General features: G+C 46.9%; 3 protein-coding genes across 4 annotated transcripts in view; all 3 read right to left on the bottom strand.

Annotated features, from left to right (window-relative positions):
- Window positions 1–210: 210 nt before the first annotated feature.
- LOC122764890 (C2 calcium-dependent domain-containing protein 4C-like) lies at window positions 211–1,848 on the bottom strand. Its single transcript, XM_044018889.1, has 2 exons — window positions 1,014–1,848; window positions 211–878 (listed from the first exon to the last, which is right to left on the bottom strand). Exon 2 carries the CDS (start codon window positions 862–864, stop codon window positions 292–294), a length of 573 nt encoding a protein of 190 aa, XP_043874824.1. The 5' UTR covers window positions 865–878; window positions 1,014–1,848; the 3' UTR covers window positions 211–291.
- A 328-nt stretch (window positions 1,849–2,176) lies between these two features.
- Window positions 2,177–13,918, bottom strand: ints3 (integrator complex subunit 3). Of its 2 annotated transcripts, none has more exons than XM_044018876.1 (29): window positions 13,486–13,918; window positions 12,745–12,828; window positions 12,558–12,641; window positions 12,357–12,470; window positions 11,756–11,840; window positions 11,608–11,674; window positions 11,382–11,523; window positions 11,150–11,279; window positions 10,824–10,921; window positions 10,540–10,731; window positions 10,351–10,438; window positions 9,869–9,948; window positions 9,613–9,704; window positions 9,407–9,513; window positions 8,556–8,660; window positions 7,677–7,806; window positions 7,538–7,592; window positions 7,116–7,219; window positions 6,865–7,029; window positions 6,598–6,751; window positions 6,457–6,525; window positions 5,759–5,834; window positions 5,541–5,654; window positions 3,982–4,030; window positions 3,713–3,880; window positions 3,419–3,519; window positions 3,218–3,290; window positions 2,772–2,946; window positions 2,177–2,681 (listed from the first exon to the last, which is right to left on the bottom strand). In XM_044018876.1, exons 1-29 carry the CDS (start codon window positions 13,567–13,569, stop codon window positions 2,604–2,606), a joined length of 3,063 nt encoding a protein of 1,020 aa, XP_043874811.1. In that variant the 5' UTR covers window positions 13,570–13,918; the 3' UTR covers window positions 2,177–2,603. The 2 variants fall into 2 exon arrangements, with proteins under 2 accessions (XP_043874811.1, XP_043874812.1); XM_044018877.1 differs by having other exon boundaries at window positions 2,772–2,928.
- Window positions 13,844–18,104, bottom strand: part of LOC122764876 (atrial natriuretic peptide receptor 1-like) — a 16,436-nt gene continuing 12,175 nt past the window's right edge. The window contains exons 21-23 of the mRNA XM_044018860.1: window positions 15,426–15,490; window positions 15,052–15,183; window positions 13,844–13,951 (exon numbers count right to left, since the gene is read on the bottom strand). Of these exons, the coding sequence (XP_043874795.1) occupies window positions 13,844–13,951; window positions 15,052–15,183; window positions 15,426–15,490 (305 nt within the window). The remainder of the gene's footprint in view (window positions 13,952–15,051; window positions 15,184–15,425; window positions 15,491–18,104) is intronic.

The raw sequence follows: 18,104 nt of genomic DNA, 5'->3' as shown, positions 1-18,104 counted from the left end.
ATGTTCAATTATTGTGTTTTCATGGATTTTAACAAACTTTGAGAAGTTGTTTTAAAACGTGACGTTTAACAGACGAGCAGAGACGCTTTGTGACGTCACTCAGGATTATTCATCTGCTTTACTATAATGAGTTCATAAAGTATTAACTATTTATAAAATACTCACATTTAAGATGAAAAACTGAACTCAAATCATCACAAAACCAACATTTAACATTTTATTTTATTTCACTTTAAAAGAAGTACACAGCGCGGAAAGGTCATGTGACCTGCAGAGGTTCCCAAGATGACGTCAGCGGGCCTCACTCCTCCGACCTGCGGGACTCAGAGCCTTCAGAGCCGCCGCGGGTTTTTTCAGTTCCTTCATCACGTGAACACCGAGACTTTTTAACCGGGACCTGCTGCCGGGACCAGGACCAGGACCGGGGTCCTGCCGCTCCTCGGTGTCAGTCACAGTCACCGTCACCGGCTTGTTACGGTGGAACAGGGATTCCCGCCGGCACGTGCACGGGCTTGCGGTCAGCACGGCGCGAAAACCGTAGGGTGTGGTCACCTTCTCCACGTGCGGCAACGACATGGCCGCGCGGGTCGTCAAGTCCGTGTCCGCGGACTCTGCCGCGGCGCGGCGTGGGGTCCTGATCCGGGGAGGCAGGCGGAGCCGGAACCTGGGCGAGGCCGCAGGGGCGGGGCTTCCACGCGGACTGTCGTCGTCATCAGGTTCAGACAGGAGCCTCATCCGGTCTGAGGAGCCGCGGTGAGGAGAGAGTGCGAAGAGCGGACTGCAGGACGGGATGATGAAGGTCGGGATCCGCTCTGGAGTGAGAAGCAGAGTCCGAAGAGAAGATCCGGATTTAACAGCCGACATGATCCTGACTGAGGCTGCGGAGACAACAGAACTACCACAGTCAGACCAGGTCCTGGACTCTGAGAGAACAAAGTCAGAACCACAGATTTACATTCCTGTTCAAAGTATACTGGTTCAGTCAGACATGAGGATCAGTGAGGTCTTCTTACCTGAGTCACATGGTCTGAAGTGAACCTGGACCTAATCATGTGGTTTTATATGAAGCTGCAGCAGGTGGAGCCAATCACAGTGATGAGGCTCCACCCACATGTATGTTAATCATGTGACACATGACGTTCGTTATTATCCTTTATAACGATGTTTGCTGCCTCGTGTGGTCACTTTGTGTCACTGGTTTCCTCTGTGTGTGTGTGTTATTGAGATGTTTCAGAAAGCAGGTGAAACCTCTGTTAGCTCACACTGAGATGAGGGAAACTCTGGTTTTTCGATTTCACAAAGCCAGTTCAGCTTAACTCTGAGTCAGTTACCCTGGCAACATACTCCCTGAACTTAACCTGCTCACTGGCAGGTTAAGTTCAACAAACCCTGAGTTTCTCCGTCTCCTGCTGAGCCTGAAGCATCTGTCACTCGTCTCATGTCCTCATTCATACAGTCGATATCAGAACAAGTATCAGAGCATTCACCTGCCAAATTAATGACATTTACGTCTTTCAAAACATCAAAATCCCAATCGGATGTTACTTCCAGTCTGTGAACTATACCGAGGCTTTCGGGTGCTCACGTATGTTGGAGGACAGACGCGTCCTACAACATACTATAATGTGCGTGCCTCAGAGCAAGGACTTGTGGCGTATTTCCACCGGCTCTACTCGCCTCGGCCTGACACGGTTTAAGTTGCATCTCCACTACAAAAAAAGTACTTACTCAAGTCAACACATCCATGATGACAAGTCTGAATGTCCACTTGTCTTAAGTCAGCACATGTCAACCTAAACCGTGTCATGCCGTGCCGAGGTGAGTGTGTGTTATTGTGATGTCACCAGTCACCTGTGTGTGTTATTGTGATGTCATCAGTCACCTGTGTGTGTTATTGTGATGTCACCAGTCACCTGTGTGTGTTGTGATGTCATCAGTCACCTGTGTGTGTTATTGTGATGTCACCAGTCACCTGTCACCTGTGTGTGTTATTGTGATCCAGTCACCTGTGTGTGTTATTGTGATGTCATCAGTCACCTGTGTGTGTTATTGTGATGTCACCAGTCACCTGTGTGTGTTATTGTGATGTCATCAGTTACCTGCTCTTTATTTATTTTACAGATTTTATTTCTATTTCATCAAAAGTCATAAAAGTTCAGACAAACTGATGAAAAAAAAAAAGGTTTTTAACCTCACTGGTAAAAAACAAAAACAAAAAAACAGGTGAAATGACACCTGTGAGCAGCATCAGGCCCCGCCCCCCCGGCCCCGCCCCCCCCTCTGGAGTGAACATGATAACCTGAAAGAAACATGAAGAGCTTGTGGAGCTTTTACTGCAGCGGGACAAACGGGAAGTGAAAGAGTGAAGGGGGCGGAGTCTGTATTAAAATCTTGTCACTTGGTTCCCAGAGTTCATGGCTCTCCTGTTTCCTCAGCCACACAGTGACCTTTGACCCCGTCTCCATGGAAACAAGTCTTGTCAAATGAAAATCAGTTTCACCAAATGGGTTTTTAACGTCTCAGAGTCCCGCCCACTCCCCCCCGGGGCGGGGCTTCTTCCAGTGGTCAGAGCGCGGTCTCCGTGCTGACGTGCGATTGGTTGATCAGTCACTGTCCGAGCCGACGGCCGACGATCCTTTCCTCTTCCTCTTGGGAGCTTTGGGCTTCGAGTCTTCTTCCTCCTGAAAGACAGAGAGTCAGAGGGTGGGCGTGGCTACAGAGCTCAGGACACACCCAGTGTATGTATATGTGTGGGTGGGAGCGGAGCTTACTGAAGCACTGCTGGAGGCGCTCTCCTCCTCATTGTTCGTGGGCGGAGCCGGTCCTTTCCTGGAGCGCGGCGAGGAGGCGGGAGCTTTACGCCGAGACTTGGGCGGCTTGGACTGCGATTCTTCGTATTCTTCGGCCAACGCGAACAAGTCGCTGAACCTGCAGGAAGTGATGCGTCTGATGATGTCATCGGACAAAGTGTATGTGTGAAAATTATTACAATTCACCAAGTTCACAAGTTCACTCATTATTATTGAAATAAAACTGTTTTAATGAGAAGGGGTGGAGCTTTTTGGAAGAAAAAAACACACAAAAACCTAAAAATAAATCACCAGGACTGAATGATGACACAATTTCACTCATTCATGATTATAATGATGATATTTTCACTCATTCATGATAATAACAATAATGATATAAACTCATAGAGTTATAGATTAGTTCTTACCTCATCTTGTGAGCTTCATCACAACTCGCCTGAACGTGCTGAAGAGCCTGAAGAATCGGAGTCTGACTGAAGACTGACACACACACACACACACACACACACACACGTTAGTGATCAAAAATCAGTCATGTGACAGACTCACAGTTGTAACTAACAGACTGACAGTTGTAACTAACAGACTCAGTCATGTGACAGACTCACAGTTGTTTTTGGTGTTGCTCAGACTCAGTCTCAGATTGTCCATGTGTTCCAGGATCTGCTCCAGAGTCAGCTGAGCCAGTTTACTGCTGGAGCTGCGGAGACTGACACACACACACACACACACAGTTACTATAGCAACCATCACTGTGCTCTCACACTGTTGTAAAAAGCATGGGTGAAAGTTCATGAGTCTCACCTATGTCTCTCAGTGTGTCTCACCTGTGTGTCTCACCTGTGTGTCTCACCTGTGTGTCTCACCTGTGTGTCTCACCTGTGTGTCTCAGTGTGTCTCACCTCTGTCTCTTGCGTGGCTGGTTGTTGTTCTTGATCAGCTGAGCTTTGATGTGTTCTCCCAGCGTGTCATCGTATTTGGACGCCCAGTGTCTCAGAATGCTAGTGGTGAAATGGTCCTCGGGGTGACAGGGACGACTCAGGACCATCTTCACCATCTCCTCAGAGGGCCTGGGGACACACAGAGAGGACACAGAGGACATATGTCAGCGGGGACACAGACTCCTGTAATGTATTTGAAGGAACAAATGTTTGTCTGTCGTTGTTTTTACTTTTCTCTCCGAAGCTGCAGCAGCAAACATGACAAGGCCTCAGGATGTTCTGTAGAGACAGAGACACAAGATTCAGAGACATGCAGAGACACAAGAGTCAGAGACACAAGAGTCAGAGACATGCAGAGACACAAGAGTCAGAGACATGCAGAGACACAAGAGTCAGAGACATGCAGAGACACAAGAGTCAGAGACGCCAGAGACATGCAGAGACACAAGAGTCAGAGACATGCAGAGACACAAGAGTCAGAGACATGCAGAGACACAAGAGTCAGAGACATGCAGAGACACAAGAGTCAGAGAGTCAGAGACATGTCAGAGAGACACAAGAGTCAGAGACATGCAGAGACACACAGAGTCAGAGACATGCAGAGACAAGAGTCAGAGACATGCAGAGACACAGAGACATGCAGAGACACAAGAGTCAGAGACATGCAGAGATACAAGAGTCAGAGACATGCAGAGACATGCAGAGACACAAGAGTCAGAGACATGCAGAGACACAAGAGTCAGAGACCAGAGACACAAGAGAGCAGAGACACAAGAGTCAGAGACATGCAGAGACACAAGAGTCAGAGACAGAAACACAAGAGTCAGAGATGTCAGAGACACAAGAGTCAGAGACATGAGACACAAGAGTCAGAGACATGCAGAGACACAAGAGTCAGAGACATGCAGAGACACAAGAGTCAGAGACATGCAGAGATACAAGAGTCAGAGACATGCAGAGACACAAGAGTCAGAGATGCAGAGACACAAGAGTCAGACAGAGAGAGACACAAGAGTCAGAGACATGCAGAGACACAAGAGTCAGACATGCAGAGTCAGAGACTGACAGAGACACAAGAGTCAGAGACATGCAGAGACACAGAGAGTCAGAGACGCCAGAGACATGCAGAGACACAAGAGTCAGAGACATGTAGAGACACAAGAGTCAGAGACGCCAGAAACATGCAGAGACGCAAGAGTCAGAGACATGCAGAGACACAGAAGAGACACAGAGACACAGAGAGACACAGAGACACAAGAGTCAGAGACATGCAGAGACACAAGAGTCAGAGACGAGACATGCAGAGACACAAGAGTCAGAGACATGCAGAGAAGACAAGAGTCAGAGAGAGTCAGAGACACAAGAGTCAGAGACATGCAGAGACACAAGAGTCAGAGACATGCAGAGAGACAAGAGTCAGAGACATGCAGAGACAAGAGTCAGAGACATGACAGAGACACAAGAGTCAGAGACGCCAGAAACATGCAGAGACGCAAGAGTCAGAGACATGCAGAGACACAAGAGTCAGAGACGCAGAGACACAAGAGTCAGAGACATGCAGAGACACAAGAGTCAGAGACACAAGAGTCAGAGACATGCAGAGACACAAGAGTCAGAGGCAGAGACATGCAGAGACACAAGAGAGACAGAGACAGAGTCAGAGACACAAGAGTCAGAGACGCCAGAGACATGCAGAGACACAAGAGTCAGAGACAGAGACACAAGAGTCAGAGACATGCAGAGACAAGAGTCAGAGACATACAGTGACGTGTGTGTGTGTGTGTGTCACCTTTGTACTTAAGGTGCTGCAGGATGGGGATGATGGTTTCCAGAGGAATACTGTGAGCCAGGAAGAGCTGCCACGTACTGTACTGTTCAAAGGTTTCCCAGTCCAGAGACTGAACTGAGAGGACAAGAACGAGACAGAGACAGAGACAGATGAAGAAGATGTTCAGTCATCATCACCATCATCAGTTTAACTCTTGTTGTTCTGTGTTAGTTTCTCACTGAGGATGTTGAGAACCGAGTCTTTCCTGAACATCACCAGGTTTCCCATCATCACATGACACATCAGCTCCTGTAACTACACACACGCACAATAAAAATAATCGCAATTAATGTTATTTTAAATCAGCTTTATACTAAAAACGTCAGGTTTGTAAAGCACTCACTCTCCCACACCAAAGCCCATAGAGAAAATCAGTGATTTTAGCAGCGGGGACACAGGACCTGCTGGTCCTCTGCTGCCTCGTGTGGTCACTTTGTGTCACTGAGGTCAATCTGAACAAAGGATTTCAAACACTAAAGTGACATTAGAACTTAGTGATGGAGGCAGCAGTGTGTGTGTGTGTGTGTGTGTGTGTGATGTTAAAATCACTGATTTTCTCTGTGAGGTTTGGTGTGGGAGAGTGAGTGTTTTACAAACTTCTGTTTCCTGTTGGAAAAGTCTGTCTCACATTGAGATAAAAGCAGGGGGCGCTATTAAACCCTTAAACCCTCATGTTTTTTTTAATAATTTAGTCTAATAACGCATATTTTAAATTAAAAATTCACAACACGTCATCATTGAAATCCATTTCACTTTTTTTTCATCCGCTCGTCACCACTTTGACCCACTTCCCTTGTTTGGCATTGATGTAACATTCCTAGTAATCCAGCAGGGGGCAGTAGACACAGAGCGTGTCTACAGACACAGAGAGTTTTACCTGCGTGGAATCGATGACAGCGACGATCATGTTGAGCAGCTCACCACTTCTTAATGTTTGATCTGGAAACTGAACAAACACACAGACACGTAAGTGTGTGTGTGTGTGTGTGTGTGTGTCTGTGTGTGAGTCTGTGTGTACCTCAGAGTATATAGACGGTGTGAGGTAACACAACAGTCTGATGTCATCTTCCTGACACGCCTTCATGTCCATCATCAGACACGTGTGCAGGTCGCCGAGCGCCGTCGCCTGAGCAAACATCTCGTACAGAACCATCTTCCCGTTCGCCGCTTTGCTGTCACACACACACACACACACACACACACACACACACACACACACACGCAGATCAGACGACCGCTGGTGACGATGTCATCAGTGACATCGTCACCAGCAGCTGCGCCTCACCTGGCTTTGAGGTAGTACAGCAGGTGATATCCGATCTTTGGCTGCTTCTGGTAAAGTTCTGCCAACATCTCCAGAAGAACAGAGAGGCCGCTGTTGTCCTCCTGCATGGTGACCAGGTTCCTGAAGATCAGACACACGGGTTTACACACGGACTCCTCCAGGGACCTGAGAGAGAGAAAGAAGTGGTCAGGGATCTTCAACACTGAACACAAAGAGATATCTCTGCATGGTGGAATTCAGACAGCTCTTACTCCTCAGTGATCTCCTCTGGCAGGACGTCTCCTCTGAAATGATCTTTGAACAGTTCAGCAAGACAAGAAGCCAGAGCCGACATCTGCTCTGTGTCAAAGTCCTCCTGAGACAGAACATCAGAGAAGATCGGAACATCAGAGAGGATCAGAACATCAGAGAAGATCGAGAACATCAGGGAAGTCCAAGACCAGAGAAGATCAGAAGATCGAGAACATCAGAGAAGATATAGAATATCAGAACATCAGGGAAGTCCAAGAACATCAGAGAAGATCAAGAACATTAGAGAAGACCAGAACATCAGAGAAGATCAAGAACAACCCTGTTGGACAGTCCGTCTCACATTGAGATATGTGACTAGGTGTAAATGCTTCATACTCTTTATACGTCCTCTGCAGAAGTGTGGACAACAGACAGAACCCACCTCGAGAATCAGCTCCACGATCTCCTGCATCACCTCACACTGAGCCTCTGTGTCGCTGAGGACAGATCAATAAAAGTCATCAGTCACCAATAATGAAGAAGATGATATGAGGACCTGAAAGAGGACTGTGTGTTCTCACCTGCTCTTCTGCAGCTGCAGCACCTTCTCCTTCATGGTCTCGTCTAACTGGTCGAGCCAGGGCGTCATGTCAGCTGGTTCCTCCATCACAGCCTCTTTGATCGGATGAAACCTGAACTCACGTTTCTTTCCTGCACAGAGACACATGAGGACACATGAGGACACATGAGGACACATGCAGATGCAACATGGTGTATGTGTTGTGCTGGTGTATACAGAGTACTAAATATTTAATTATTTATTTTTTATTTTATTTCTTATTTGTCTATTCCCACTGCCCGTAGAATTGACGTGCGTTACGCAGGAGACGCCGTGTTGCGTTCAATGTACGCTGTTAATTCTACAGGTAGGTCATGGTGGAATGTTGCTCCTTAAATTATATTGTGCTTTTGTGGGGAATGCTGCTTAAACTCTGCGAGGGAGATGTTACGGTCTCCGTGTTGTAGTAGTGTGATACGGGAGGATATATTTTAATTACGTTATCCCGAGCAAGCTGTGTGTGTTTTGTTTTGATTTGTGGTTGCTAATTATGTTAGCTCCCGGGTGTACTGTACTGATGCGTTCAATGTACGCTGTTAATTCTACAGGCTGTCGAGGTTACTGTGGTGGTGCTACGAATAATAAACGGTCTCGTCACCATTAACGATCGACTTCTCTGCCTCCCGTGATTCTTTTGGGAGACACACTTCCCCTCGCCGACAACATTAACACCTAAACACAACGCAGAGTAACAGCGGGCGGAGTGGCTGCGGCAGAGTGTGGGTTACACAGACACATGAGGACACATGAAGACACATGAAGACACAAGTACACATGAAGACACATGAAGACACAAGGACACATTAAACTGGTTTAAAGTAATTGTTTTGACTTTCATCACCTTTGTTGTTGATTTCCTCCTCATCGTCGCTGAAGGCAGCCTCAGTGTTGTCATAGCAACCCTCGTCCTTGTCCATCTCTAAAGACACGTTCTCCTCCATTTTCACTGCGGGACACAGGAACATTCAACATCTGTGTGTGTTACGTGTCTTGCCCAAGGACACGGCGGCATTAGGGGTGGTTAATCGCCCAATTTCCAGATTCAATTTGGACTTTTGAAGTCACAATTCGATTGTTGCCGATTACTGATCTTCCATTTAACATCAGTCAGCTTCTGAATGATTTGACTTCTCTTTGAGTTACACCTCACAATTTAATAATCATTTTTGATTATTGTGACCTGGCTGCCTCCACATGTGAGCTCTCGTGTTGCCAAAGCTCAAAGACAACGCTCTGTCGACATGTGGTGAAGACTGTTGCAGGTTGTTGCTTTTTCATCCTCCATTGTTCAGGCATCGCACCCACATCTCGCTCACCTCAGTTAGCACCTGGTTAGCACCAACACACTTGCTGCTTGCTGGCTCTGTTACACAGTGTCTTGTTATGACAGTTCACAGCTCCACCTTGTGGTTAAATCCTGTATGACAGCCAGTAACAGGAGGACTCGTCTGGTTTGTATTACAATTCGAAAAATGTAAATAATCGATCTTTGGAAATGTAATCGTCGACTCATAATCGTCAATAATATAATCACGATTGACCTATTATCTATTCCTTTTACCAGCCCTAATCAGCATGTAGACTAGCAGAGCCGGGAATCGAACACACAACCTTCGAGTTGAAAGAGCATTCGCTCTACCATTGAGCCCTGGTGTGTGTGTGTGTGTGTGTGTGTGTGTGTGCGCGCGTTACCTTCAGTTGGTGGTGAGGGGGCGCTGCAGAACTCAGGGAATCTCTCTCTGAGCATCGATCGAAGTTCTCGGTCCAATTTGGGATTATCAAAGAGTGGAGCGAGGTGACTGACGACAGATCAATAATCCATCATCAATCATCAATCATCCATAATCCATCAATAATGAAAACATGGTGAAGACAGAATGAGTGTGTTTGATTCTTACGCCAGCACTCTCTTCTCCATGATGAAGGTGAGCGAGTTACAGACGCCCTGACGGACCTGAGACTCCAGAGGAGGAAAGAAGTGAGGGATGATCTGAGGAGGGAAGGAAATGAGGACGGACACAAGAAGAAAAGGGAGGGAAATGAGGAGCAGATTATAAAAATGAGAATTTTCAACTTACTTTGTGTGTTTCATGTCGGTTCTGTGTGTGTGTGTGTGTGTGTGTGTGTGTGTGTGTGTGTGTGTGTGTGTGTTACCCTGCACATGAAGTCCAGCAGTGTGGCAGTGATGGCAGGATGAGGCTTCATGGAGTGATGCATCACCAGGATGGCTGGTTCTGAACAACAACAACAACAACAACAACACAATCAGAGATGGCAGACTTCACACAACAAGCCTCTGTTCAAGCCTTTCTTCACTTTAAAGACACTGTCCACTGTCTGTCGTCTGTCCTGCGCCGGCCTCGTCTACGTACATCAAGCAACGCAGGGCGTGAACAGAAGGTGGCGTCGTAACAAATGACAAGACTTTTAACTAAATGTCAACTTCAATTCTTTAGTGCACAAAATTCAAAAAAGGATCCATGACTGTTTAAAAACTTTCAAGGGCCTTGAAAAAAAACTTTGTGGGATCCCTGGATAATATCACAATATGATAATATGAGATGTTCTAACTAAAAAGGCTGTGATGTCATGTGACCTCATGACTTCATGCGTGCGTGTGCGTGTGTGCGCGTCACCTATATTCATGATGCTGTCTTTCTCTGGATTGAAGAACAGCCAATCATAGAAGAGTGCCAGTTTGGCGTTGGAGGCCGCCACGTTTGACTGGAGACACAAATCCATCCATTCATTATTAGTTATTGATTTTCTTTTTTAAATTTGTTACAAACCCAGAGTTTGACTGCCAGAAACCCCGCCCACTTTACCGTGCAGGTGGTGAGCAGCCAGCCAATGATAGCCCAGCGAGGCAGGATGTCAGAGCTCAGCACCTCGTTGGACGGATGGACGACGCCGCAGATGTAACGGATGAGGTCGCAGCGCAGAGACTGGCTCTCCGCTGTGGACAGGTACTGTTTCTGGAACCAGTCCTGGTACCGCTTCTGCTGCCCGAAACGCACCTGAACACAGGTGGACACACAAAGGCAGAGCCTGTTTAGGTCTCCTTACAAACAACACACGTGTGTGTGGGTGTGTGTGTGTTTGTGTTTACCCTGGAGGTCATGAACAACAGCTTGGTCTCCATGTCCGGTGTGAGTCGACAGGCCAGGAACTTTCTGGATGTTCGAGCTGTGAGCAGCTGAAGGACTCCTGACACACACGCACGCACACATGCGCACGCACACACGCACGCACATGCGCACACACACACACACGCACACGGGGTTATCTCACTGTCACAACAATCATCATAAATCTATAACAAATCTACTGGTTTAATTAGGCTTTATAAGAACAGAGAGGACTGTGGGTAGTCAGTGGTGAACAGAGAGGATTGTGGGTAGTCAGTGGTGAACAGAGAGGACTGTGGGTAGTCACCAGTGAACTGAGGACTCAGGACTTGTGGGTTGTGCAGCAGGTCTCTCCACAGCAGCTCCATCTCTGGGATGCGAGCGACGTTCTGCAGCAGACGAACCAGATCTCGACCGATGATCACACACTCTATGAACTACAGATACAGAGACACTGTGGTGGTCAGAGTCACCTGCAATTCAACACCACTCCCTCACTCCCTCCCGCCCAGCGTCCCTCCGTCCCTCCCTTCCTTCACCTTCTCTCTCAGCATGCTGATGCAGAAGTCCACCTCCTTCTGACGCAGAGGCAGCAGGTTTGGAGTTCCATGGTCCACAATCAGGCGCAGGTAGGTGTAGACGGACATGGCGATCAGCATCCCGCTCTTCAGCACCCACTCCCTGCACAGAGGAAACAACAAAACTCACAGCCCTGCAGTGCCTTCAAAATAAAAGCTTAGATTCAGACTGTGAGGTGAAACGTACTTCTGGTCCAGCAGGATGTCCAGGACGTTCTCAGCCAACCACATGTTCTTAGAGGAGATGTCTCCACCTGCAGGTGAGACACAGTATCAACCACACCCACTCTGATGTGTCACATGATTAACTCTGCGAGTGTGTGCGTGTTTCTGACCTGCGATCTGTTTCAGCAGTGTCATGACGACACCATCTGCTCCGATCACCCCGCTCTTCACCAGCTCTCTGACCAGCCACACCAGCTGTGCACGCGCACGCACACACACACACACACACACACACAGAATGAATACACTGTAGCTAACAATTTTTCACATGATCACATAAACTGTGTGTCTGTGTGAGTGTGAACGCGTGAGTCCGTGTGTGTGTGTGAGTACGTGTGAATCTGTGTGTGTGTGTGCGTGTGCGTGTGCGTGTTGCCCTGGATGAGAACATGGTCACATATGCTTTAAAAGCGAGACGACAGGTTCTACCAACTAAACTGAACCTCTCCATCTGGTTTCCAGACAGTCATGCTCCCCACTGTATACACCACGGTAGTGAACGAATAGTAGAAACCATGTCTCACATCTTAAATGGTTGCCATGTTTACAGGGGGCTTTACATATGTAGGCATGACAGAACTGTGGATTTGATATCAGCAGATATCTCATCTGTGTTCAGGTCTTTCATCGTGCTGTAAAAGCACTCTTGGACTTAAAACACACCAGCGGCTAGTTGTTTGTTGTGTGTGTGTGCAGCTAAAGTCAGTTTACCTGTGTTCTCGGGACGTCCTGCAGCTTGAGGAACTTCTCCATCAAGATCTGGTTGATCTTCACGAGGATCACGTTCATGCCGTCTCTGTTGAGCAGAGTCAGGTCTCTGTAACACTGCCCCCCCACCACACACACACACAGTGATGTCAGAGTGATGTCACACACATGTCAGACATGAACGATGCTGCAGTGACGTCTCACCCTCTGAGCCTGCGTCGCTTCTGTGAGGACCAGTGTGAACAGACCCAGACAAACCTCTTCATGCTGCTGTGGACCTTTACACACCTGACACAAACAGGAAGTTCAACCAACAAACACACATTACAAACATCTACTGTAAACAGAGCTAAACAGACAGGTGTGTGTGTGTGTGGGTGCGTGTTCTTACATTAGCAGTGAGTGCGTCGTTGGCCTCTCTCTCTGACATCCCATTTGTCAAAGACTGGACGATCCCAGCACAGCGCTCCAACCTCTACACACACACACACACACACACACACACACACAATACTATTATTATTTATAAAACATATTAACCATCCTTGATTAGATTAAAGAGAATGTGTTTTTTTTACTCCAATAATCATATTATATTGTTTAAATGTGTTGTGTGACATCATCTGACCATGTTTGTCAAGTAGACACTAAATGTTTATGTTCAGTTCATAGTTTTTGTGACGTCAGGAGTGTCCGATCACCTGTTACGTCATAAACACGTCTCACCTGTCTTCACGTCACCGCCTCTGACATGAGAAACAGAGGCATGGCGCATGCGCACCTGTCACTTTCACATCCATATGTTTACGTAGGGTTAGCATGCTAGGCTAATTCACAGTGGCTCGAGCGCTCAGAAGTGTTTGAAATCGCCTCAGTGACGTCACTCTGAGCTCACAAACACCTGACACACGTCACCTGTCACACACACAGTTACACAGGTTCCCGGGCTGCTCTGCTGCTAACGCTCGCGCTGCTAGCCTCGTCCTGCTAGCCTCGCTAACTAGCCTAGCCTGTGTGATAAACAGGTCCCGTGTCTTTGTTTTAAAGTAAACTCTACTGTGACAGAGCGGCTGATGAAGCGGTTATCCCGGGCTACTTTAGCCCAGAGAGCCATTAACCCGGGTCAGCTCACCTCCTCCAGCTCGTCTTTGGCGTCCAGCGGGGTGGACACCAGCAGGCGGCCCTGCGGCTTCGCCTTCGCCGGTGCAGTCTCCATCTGCTCCCGCCGTGCCTCGCCGGGCCCCGCGGTGCAAAGAAGGGCTATATTCAGGGGCTTTTTTCCGGGTGTTAGTGTCGGTGAACGGGAGTGTGAGGCGCCGCCGGCAGTGACGCAGCCTCCGCGGGACACAGTGGAGTCGTGAAGCGGCTTTTTCACACTTGTTTCGGGGTGGCGGAGACTCTCGGTCCCGCTCTGTCCGAGCAGCACAGCAACATATCGGACATCCGTACCGACAGAGCAGCGGGGGCTGAGCCACAGACCCGCCGACCAATCATGTAACTGAGGCTGCTGAGTGAAGAGAGCGTCGGCCAATGAGAGCCGAGGACACCCGGAGCCACACCCCTTCCTGCGTCAGTGTGTTAGAATCAGGGGTGATCGTCTGTAAACACAAGAAATCATGATAAATAAGTCAAATTATCATCAAGTCAAACATCACTATCGAGTTCATCACGTCAGGGATACGTTCTGGATAATTTATTTAAAAATACAACAATGTGAGTTTTATGATTTTATCACATGATTGTATTTATAAGTAAATCTGCATATATGACAGTGTAATAAACGTCTGAACCACCGGTGTGTGAGTGAATCGACTTCATGTTATTTGTTTAGTGTATCGGTGTATCTACTGCCCTCTGCGGTCAAACACCAGCTACTGCATTTTAAATTTGCTGTTAGTTGTGTCAAGGCTCATTATTATTTTTCGTCCGTCCCACATCCGTCCTGTCCCAGTACTTCCTTTAGAGGGCAGTGCTGAGTGCCAGCAAACATGAAGAGACGTCATCCCACTGACATCATATATGGACATAATAAAGGCGTCTCTTTGTCTTTTTCCAGAATGATTGACTATTGACTCTACACTGCCCCCTGGTGGTATCTCTGGGTTTAATAATAAAATATTAATGACTTAGATTTATAAAGCGCCTTTCACGAAACCGAAGGTCGCTGTACAGTTGAGAACAGAGAAGAAAACAAACAGTCAGGTGGTAAAAGCTGAGATTTAAAAGACTCCAGTGTTGGTGCGTTGCAGAGGGTTGGAGCAGCGACACTGAAAGTCCTGTTGCCAAAGCTTTGTCTGCAGGTCCGAGGAACGGAGAGGAGGCCGAGGTCAGCCGAGGGGCGCTGCACGTGGAGGAGGTCGGAGAGATAATGTGGAGCGAGTGAATGGAGAGACTTGCAGCAAAGGAGGAGAAGCTTGAAGGTGATCCGGAACTTAACGGGGAGCCAGTGCAGTTGTTTCAGTGTGGGGGTGAGGTGTTTGGTCCGAGTGAGAACCCTAGCAGCAGAGTTCTGGACATTTTGGAGCCTGTCCAGGGTTTTCTTCGGGACGCCAAACAGGACGGCATTACAGTAGTCCAGGCGTGATGTGATGAAGGAATGGACACGGGTCTCAGCGACAGAGTCAGTGAGCGATTGAAAAAATGCAGATTTTGTGACAGATTTGATGTGTGTGTCCAGAATGACGCCCGGGTTACAAACCTCCGTGGACAGTGAAGTGGTGATGTCCAGATCTCCCACCTTGTTGAAGAGAGACTTTGGACCGACCACTGTCAACTCTGTCTTCCGGCGGTTTAGTTGGAGCAGGTCAGAGGTCAGCCAAGATTTAATGTCCTGTAAACAGTCGATAAGTGATTGTGGAGGGAGCTGAGTGGATGGAGACGTGCTGAGGTAGAGTTGAGTATCATCAGCATCGCAGTGGAAGTTAAGACCATGGTGGCGTATAATCCATGGTCTTAACTTCCACGAGTAATTGGACCTTTAGTCCACTGTTGTGTCACTGGTATAATCCCAGACTCCTCCCCCTTCTATAAATGCTGCAGCCGTCGCTTCTCGTCTCACTGAGACCCTCTCACTAGCCGACCACGCCCCCTGCACTCCTCCCCACTCTCCCCTCCCTCCTCCTTGGTATCAGGCTCATCTTTAAAGGAATAGTTCAGCTTTTATAAAAAAGTGAGCGACTAACACATACAGTAGTTGTGTTGCATTCCAGTTGCACTCACAAATGGGAAGTTCCGACTGGAGTGTTCCAGAGCAGAGAAGGAGAGTGGGAGTGAACGAGAACTCCAAGCTAAGATGAAGAAAACTGTCAGTGTACAGCCTGCCCGACATTATCATCATCATTATTATTAGAAGAAGAAGAACTGACTCAGCATCACGACACATCCCCTCTGTCTTTACAACATGCACAAGCATGTGTGTGGTTAGGGGAGGGGCTTGATCCTGCTTGTTTTTTCGCAGTGTTGTGACTCCGCCTTTTTTAAATTCTCCTCTTTTTCTTCTTCTTGTTCTTCACAGTGATCTTCACTGTTTGACGGCAGTGAGTCAGGAACGTTTCACTTTACTACCTTTATCTTTGTTCAAAGACATCAAAGCACTCTGACTCTGACTTTGACACACACACACACACACACACACACACGTTCCTTTGATGACTTTGCCGCCTGTCAACCACACAAACAGACATTCCTTGAATTAATGTTGAGATGATCACGTCTTTATCTCACTGTGAGACAGACGTTTGTAAACCACTCACTCTCCCACACCAAACCTCATAGAGAAAATCAGTGATTTTAAAGGGGACATATTATACCCTATTTCCCCCATTAAAATAGTTCCCTGGTGTCCTAATGAACATGTCAGTGACATACTTTGGTCAAAATACCATAAGGATGAAGAATCATAGTAGTTCAAAAACCCTGCTAAACCCGCCCCTTTCAGAACGCTCAGTTTTCGTGCATGGTCCCTTTATATGCAAATGAGACACAGGCAAACACACACCCACTTCTTCCAGAGGGTTTCTGATTTGTCCTCTTTACAGTGCTTTATAGCTCTATTCGTCTCCCCCTCCCTCCACTAGCTCTCTGACAATATCAACATGTCAGCGTGAGCAGAAAACAGCGAGAGTGCCGTCACAGGAAGAGACGTCCTACATAAGGATCGAGCCGAACACTGTCCAACTGTAAATCAGTTAAAAACACTTAGGAACAGAACTGCTGATCGCCAGCGGCGCGCTGCATAAACAGCTGCTTTATGTGATTGTATCAGACTGAGTCTGTGCTCCGGTCATGGAGGACGTACTGAACAAATATGTTTAATTAGGACGTGTCAGAATGGTCAGTTATGAGCTCTATGTGATCTTTTCTTAACAATTTGTGTGTTTGTACGTCGGTGAAATACGTCCCCTGACTAAATACAGCGACCGCTGGTCGCAGTCTGATGTGAAGTGGTGCGAACACACGATTGCTGACTTTATCTGGCACATTAGCTTCATATATAAAATCCTCTGTGCTCCACTGTGCTCCACTGTGCAGCCACCAACAGCACACTTGTCCCTCCGCGTTGACATAATATCGCTCTTCCTCCCTCGCCTGCACTCTTGCAGGGACAAGGTGGAGCTAAGGTGGAGCTCTCCAAGTAAACTTACTGGTGGGCGGTAACATTCGCGGTGAAATGCGCATGCTGCCATCATAAGCGCAGGGAATTCAACATGGAGTGTTTTATGGCCTATACTTACACTAAGGGGGACCACGAAAACATGACTGAGTATTGTTTTTCCACACTTTGGCGACTGGTAGGGCCTCCAGAGTCCCAAATATCAGGTTGAAAAAAATGGTTAAAAAGTTGATTTTGCATAATATGTCCCCTTTAACATCACACACACACACACACACACACACACACACACACACACACACACACAGGAGTTGTTGATCCACTGCTGCCTCCATCACTAAGTTCAAATGTCTTATTTTATAAAATTTGGTTTTTAAAATATTTCATTTAGATTTAACTCAGTGACACAAAGTGACCACACGAGGCAGCAGAGGACCAGCAGCTCCTGAGTCCCCGCAGCTAAAATCACTGATTTTCTTTCCTTTGGAACTTTGGTGTTGGAGAGTGAGCAGTTTACAAAGTCTGTCTAACAGTGAGATAAAGACATGATACATGTTTTTAATGTAGCTCAGATATACACACACATATATATATATATATATATATATACATTTTTATATATATATAATAAATAATATAAATATTATGAATAATATTAAATATATAATTCTTTTCCCCATATATATTATAATTATGGGTTAGGGTATACAATCACACTACAATAATCTCCATCTCTCTCTTTAACTTATATAAACCCTTTATTCCAGATCTGATATAGGAGCTCACTTACATTTCAAGTTTCAGCGTGAAAACTAATAATAACAATAATAATAATAATAGTAATAACAATGTTTATTATGTAGTATATTCTAAACAGCTGTTACAAAGAGTATGTCACAAAAAAAGACATTATTAAATATCAGTGAAATGACTTCAGTCAGACCTGGACCTGTGAGGACGTCCACCTCAGCATGTCCTGCTTTCACTGTGACTCTTTTCTGTCCAAGTGTCTTTGAAAAGATCAAATGATGAACACGACCTGCATGTCTCTGTAGATGTCTGTAGTTGCTGTCAGTTGCTGTCCTCTCTCTCCTGTCAGTTGTTGTCCTCTCTGTCCTGTCAGTTGCTGTCCTCTCTGT

The sequence above is a fragment of the Solea senegalensis genome, unplaced genomic scaffold (assembly GCF_019176455.1).
Source record: "Solea senegalensis isolate Sse05_10M unplaced genomic scaffold, IFAPA_SoseM_1 scf7180000017739, whole genome shotgun sequence".
NCBI classification, from domain to species: Eukaryota; Metazoa; Chordata; class Actinopteri; order Pleuronectiformes; family Soleidae; genus Solea; species Solea senegalensis.
This window is presented reverse-complemented; position numbering and strand designations above follow the sequence as displayed.